This window comes from Paramormyrops kingsleyae, chromosome 12 (genome assembly GCF_048594095.1).
Source record: "Paramormyrops kingsleyae isolate MSU_618 chromosome 12, PKINGS_0.4, whole genome shotgun sequence".
Taxonomy (NCBI): Eukaryota; Metazoa; Chordata; class Actinopteri; order Osteoglossiformes; family Mormyridae; genus Paramormyrops; species Paramormyrops kingsleyae.
Genome location: NC_132808.1, coordinates 2061698 through 2068030, shown reverse-complemented (window position 1 = coordinate 2068030; position 6333 = coordinate 2061698). Strand labels below are relative to the sequence as shown.

Sequence of the window (6333 nt, the reverse complement as noted above, 5' to 3'; positions counted from 1 at the left end):
ATTGTTAACTAATTTACTGTATGAATTTTCCCCCCTCGTTGTTAAAAATCATTGTATGTCAGGGTGCCAGTCAGTGGAAGCACACAGACACGTTGGCCAGCTGTCCTATTCAACTACTTTTTGGTCATTTATTAAGTAACTGACTAATATTTTCCTGCGGGATCTTCTAATTATGTTGAAATAAAAATGTAACTTACAGCGTAAAAACATGGAATCCAGTCAGAAGCGCATGGGCCTCTTGTGCGGTGGAGGAGAACTTGAGCCGCTGGTGTCGTCGGGCTCGGCCTTGCGCTTCCTCTGACTGGTGCCAGCGGGCCTCTGAGGAGGCCTCTCCTCCTGCCTCACGCCCCATGTTCGCAGAGAACTGCTCACATGCACGGACATGACCACGGTGTGATCATCACCGTAGTCCGTAATGCTCCAGAGTCCCTCGGGGATGCTGAGCTCATCCAGCTTCCGCAGGTAGTTGCGGCCTTCGATCTCAAGCTGCTGCCACGTGCTGTTAGGGCCCACAGGGATCCAGAAGGTGGAGCTGGAGGGCTCAGCATGTTCTGGCTCAATCTGACTTCCAGGTTGAGTGTCAGAAGCCACAGATAAGGATGGAGATGAGGGCTCATCTTCACCCCAGGCCAAGGGGAGAGCCTCAGGAAGCCCATTAGCATCCTCAGTCGTGGATGCTGGAGCTGCAGGGGAAGCCTCCCTTCTAGAGCTGGGTGATGGCAGCTCCTGTCCGTAATGGTCATCCTCCTCAGCTGGTGATTCTCCATCCCCATGTTGGACACCAGTCTCTGTACCATGATGTACCACTTGCAGCCGTGCAGGTGCTACGTGCAATAGGCTGGGATCCAACTCCTCCCCAGTGAGCCGCCAATAAAATGAAGGGACACTGAGGGCCAGAGACTGCAAGTTCTCCATGGTCAGTAGGTTCCTCTCGAAGTTCACGACCAGAATGGAGATGAACTTGTCCTCCACAAACTCATGAACTATGACAAAATGGAACAGAGAGATATATAAGAACATGACAATAACTGGATAAATACTCTGCTACAAAACCAGTTTAAAATGAGTCCATGGGCTTCAGATTGTCAGATAAATGAAAAAATGTGAATTACCGAATGAGCTAAGAAAGCTAAACTAGAAGACAACATCCATGCATACGCTTACTCTCACACATATCCAAATGAATAAATATTAAATGAAACACATTTAGTCCTGCACTTTTGTCACTAACAGTGATCTTGCTTTTCATTTTCTTATTATTTAAACAAGATGAGCAAGAATGAGAGGCAGAAGGGGAGTATAACGAACGGCATTTCCTATCACATCTTTACATTTTCTCATTTTAAAACTCCGCTTCCAATGTATCTGTTTGCAGTTCAAAATACATTCGTTTCTGTAGATAAAAGTTGAATTATTCAACAGGTCGGTTATTTTACCTCGAAAACCAAAGGTGTTACTTATCAGCTTTACCTCAAAACTAACAAGCATTAGGCCAATGCAGACTTGGCCATTCATTTCGTCTGTCACATACCGGGAGCTACAACTTTATTATCATTTAATCATTATAATCATTAATACCTTCTGGATCCATGTTCTCCACGTTTAAGGAGTGATGGATTCGAAATCTCATCGAGTAACAGTCCTTTATCTCAACTATCTGCACCATTTTGCCAAGAGCGAGAGTTTGCGCATCCGGAAAGTTTAACCGTTTTTGTTTTATTTGAAACTGCCTTCATTGACCGGAAACCATAAATATTTCAAAACTCTGCGTTAAGACACATTCGCATGGCGTTAGTTTTACCGTTTCTGACGGGATAAGAAACGTGCGCAATTTCTCAAAATTACCACACAGTGGAGAATTAATGCCGGCAGGATCTTACTGTCTACAAAGCAAGTTCAATGCAAGTATAACCTTCACAAGTGAGACGAAGCATGGCGGCGGAAAAGAACAACATTATTATTTTACAATTACTTAAAAATTAGGTACAAAAATACGACCAAAAATTCTTTAGTTTGACATGTGATCGAAATACAGAGTAAACTAATACATGATAGCATGCATGCAAAAGATGCAGAACAGGGACTTTTAACGTTGTCTGCATTAAAAAGGAATTAACCATCCCTCTCAATATAAAATTGGGATAATTTTGTTCTCTTCAGAGGCCTCCATAGAATAGTGCATCCATCCCCTCACTTATGTGTATAGAGACGTATCCTAAGGCTCTGTCAGCAACATTCAGATCAACAACAGCATCAACAATTTCACAGCTAGTTTTAAAACTTGCTTAAACGCACAGTGATTGCAGAAAATGATAAACAAATTAGGTAATATTAATTAAATTATTAAATTGTGCAGATTAATAGTCAGAAAAGGTTTTTGAATTTTACATTATGATAAATGAGAACTATACGTGATTACTAATTATTGTTAACTAATTTACCGTATGAATTTTCCCCCCTCGTTGTTAAAAATCATTATATGTCAGGGTGCCAGTCAGTGGAAGCACACAGACACGTTGGCCAGCTGTCCTATTCAACTACTTTTTGGTCATTTATTAAGTAACTGACTAATATTTTCCTGCGGGATCTTCTAATTATGTTGAAATAAAAATGTAACTTACGGCGTAAAAACATGGAATCCAGTCAGAAGCGCATGGGCCTCTTGTGCGGTGGAGGAGAACTTGAGCCGCTGGTGTCGTCGGGCTCGGCCTTGCGCTTCCTCTGACTGGTGCCAGCGGGTCTCTGAGGAGGCCTCTCCTCCTGCCTCACACCCCATGTTCGCAGAGAACTGCTCACATGCACGGAGACATGCACGGACATGACCACGGTGTGATCATCACCGTAGTCCGTAATGCTCCAGAGTCCCTCGGGGATGCTGAGCTCATCCAGCTTCCGCAGGTAGTTGCGGCCTTCGATCTCAAGCTGCTGCCACGTGCTGTTAGGGCCTACAGGGATCCAGAAGGTGGAGCTGGAGGGCTCAGCATGTTCTGGCTCAATCTGACTTCCAGGTTGAGTGTCAGAAGCCACAGATAAGGATGGAGATGAGGGCTCATCTTCACCCCAGGCCAAGGGGAGAGCCTCAGGAAGCCCATTAGCATCCTCAGTCGTGGATGCTGGAGCTGCAGGGGAAGCCTCCCTTCTAGAGCTGGGTGATGGCAGCTCCTGTCCGTAATGGTCATCCTCCTCAGCTGGTGATTCTCCATCCCCATGCTGGACACCAGTCTCTGTACCATGATGTACCACTTGCAGCCGTGCAGGTGCTACGTGCAATAGGCTGGGATCCAACTCCTCCCCAGTGAGCCGCCAATAAAATGAAGGGACACTGAGGGCCAGAGACTGCAAGTTCTCCATGGTCAGTGGGCTCCTCTCGAAGTTCACGACCAGAATGGAGATGAACTTGTCCTCCAAAAACTCATGAACTGGGACAAAATGGAACACAGAGAGATATATAAGAACATGACAATAACTGGATAAATACTCTACTACAAAATCAGTTTAAAATGAGTCCATGGGCTTCAGATTGTCAGATAAATGAAAAAATGTGAATTATCGATAAAGCTAAGAAAGCTAAACCAGAAGACAACGTCCATGCATACGCTTACTCTCACACATATCCAAATTAATAAATATTAAATGAAACACATATAGTCCTGCACTTTTGTCACTAACAGTGATCTTCCTTTTCATGTTATTATTTAAACAAGATGAGCAAGAATGGGAGACAGAAGGGGAGTATAACGAACGGCATTTCCTATCACATCGTTACATTTTCTCATTTTAAAACTCCGCTTCCAATGTATCCGTTTGCAGTTCAAAATACATTCATTTCTGTAGATTAAAGTTGAATTATTCAACCGGTCGGTTATTTTACCTCGAAAACCAAATGTGTTACTTATCAGCTTTACCTCACAACTAACGAGCATTAGGCCAATGCAGACTTGGCCGTTCATTTCGTTTGTCACATACCGGGAGCTACAACTTTATTATCATTTAATCATTATAATCATTAATACCTTCTGGATCAATGTTCTCCATGTTTAAGGAGTGATGTATTCGAATTCTCATCGAATAACAGTCCATTATCTCGACTATCTGCACCATCTTGCCAAGAGCGAGAGTTTGCGCATCCAGAAAGTTTAAACGTTTTTGTTTTATTTCAAACTGCCTTCATTGACCGGAAACCGTAAATATTCTAAACTCTGCGCTAAGACACATTCGCATGGCGTTAGTTTTACCGATTCTGACGGGATAAGAAACGTGCGCAATTTCTCAAAATTACCACACAGTGGAGAATTAATGCCGGCAGGATCTTACTGTCTACAAAGCAAGTTCAATGCAAGCATAACCTTCACAAGTAAGACGAAGCATGGCGGCGGAATAGAACAACATTTTTATTTTACAATTACTTAAAAATTAAGAACAAAAATACGATCAAAAATTCTTTAGTTTGACATGTGATCAAAATACAGAGTAATCTAATACATGATAGCATGCATGCAAAAGATCAACGGCAGAACAGGGATTTTTAACGCAGTCTGCATTAAAATGGAATTAACCATCCCTCTCAATATAAAATTGAGAAAAAATTTTCTCTTCAGAGGCCTCCATATAATAGTGCATCCATCCCCTCACTCATCTGTATGGAGACGTATCCTAAGGCTCCGTCAGCAACATTCAGATCAACAACAGCATCAACAATTTCACAGCTAGTTTTAAAACTTGCTTTAACGCACAGTGATTGCAGAAAATGATAAACAAACTAGGTAATATTAATTAAATTATTAAATTGTGCAGATTAATAGTCAGAAAAGGTTTTTGAATTTTACATTATGATAAATGAGAACTATACGTGATTACTAATTATTGTTAACTAATTTACTGTATGAATTTTTCCCCCTCGTTGTCAGGGTGCCAGTCAGTGGAAGAACACAGACACATTGGCCAGCTGTCCTATTAATTCAGCACCAGCCCATCTAGTAGAGAATTCAGCACCACGGACAGTGACCTGCGTTACTATGACATCAGGTTCCTTCATTGGCTCTATATGTTTTTCTAGAAATAACTAAATGGCTCTGTTGCAGAAATTTCCAGCCATATATTTGGTTCCTGTATGAAGAGGATATTTTATTTTTACCTAGACTAAGAACCTACAGAAAACCAGCTCTGCACGCGATCTCCCCTTCACTGCTGGAGCAGGACACACGCAGATCAACAAGTGACAATGCAGCAAATACAGATGAACAATTTCTCACAGCTTCAGAATGAGTCAGATTACTTTGTAATTCAGAGTTTGTCTAAGACTTCTGCTAGAACATTTTGTGCACTTGAGCCTACTTTCAAAATGTATGGCACCTGGGTCTACTAAAACAAGGTGATGCTGCCTGAATCACCAACCAAGGCTGGGGAGGAAAGTGAGGAATACTAGCCAAAGCAAGGAAGAAAAGCAGCCCACCCTATCTCATGGTCACGAATACAAGAGTTAGGGAGTGTTATGAAGAAGACACCACACTTAATTATTGCAGTTATTGCATTCTAGCTGTGCTACGTAGCATTCCTCAGCCTTCGGTTTTTTCCACACTATGAAGGACATAATTCAGGGTGACAAACAAAACAGCGGAACTGTAGGGCAGCCATTTATTTGTTTCAGTAGTTTTAAGAAAACTTGAACATAAAATGTTTGTTTTGCTTAGATATAAGTCCAGTTGTAGCAGACTTTATTTTAAAAAAAATATTGGCTTTAAGTGATGGATGTTGCTTGTGTTAATACTGCTTTGATTTTGAGGATGAAGTCTGAAGTGTAGGTGACATAGAAGCATGTAGTTTGATGTTTGGAGGTTGTAGTTTTTCATGGGACAATTTGAATATGGAGTACTGGTGTTGTACTTTTTTAAGAGGACAGCTCACGAAAACTAATACAGAGTATTATAAGTACCTCTCTTTAAAGGAACTGAGATCTCTTAGTGTATTTTACGTCACATACACTCTTGGTTCGATGGGCGGTCCATCCCACTCTAGTTGGAGAAAGCTGCCATCAGTCGTTCGGTGTAGCACTCGCAGGATTTACTAGGCTCCTGCTTAAACTGATGCATTATGATCCAGTCCATGCGCGGGGCGACCTGTATCTGAAGGGCTGCCACATAGCGAGGTCTGTTCTGCCTGGGATCCAGCAGGTCACTGACAATGTCCTTCAACTCCTTCATCTACAGTGTCAGATGACCAAAGTTATCTCCCTCTTGAGGATTTGTAAATAACAACATAGGGGCAAGATTTTTTTCTGCCTCGTCCTACTGCCTGAGTTTTTGACCGCGGCACGTCGTCACTGAGGAGGAGGTG

General features: G+C 42.2%; 1 protein-coding gene across 2 annotated transcripts; it reads right to left on the bottom strand.

The window, feature by feature from the left end:
- Positions 1-203: 203 nt before the first annotated feature.
- Positions 204-4504, bottom strand: LOC140577752 (uncharacterized). Of its 2 annotated transcripts, XM_072698037.1 has the most exons (3): positions 4014-4504; positions 2622-3419; positions 204-983 (listed from the first exon to the last, which is right to left on the bottom strand). In XM_072698037.1, the coding sequence occupies exons 1-2, from the start codon at positions 4099-4101 to the stop codon at positions 2644-2646; spliced, it is 864 nt and encodes a 287-aa protein (XP_072554138.1). In that variant the 5' UTR covers positions 4102-4504; the 3' UTR covers positions 204-983; positions 2622-2643. The 2 variants fall into 2 exon arrangements, with proteins under 2 accessions (XP_072554138.1, XP_072554139.1); XM_072698038.1 differs by lacking the exons at positions 2622-3419; positions 4014-4504 and adding an exon at positions 1579-1732.
- Between the last annotated feature and the right edge of the window lie 1829 nt (positions 4505-6333).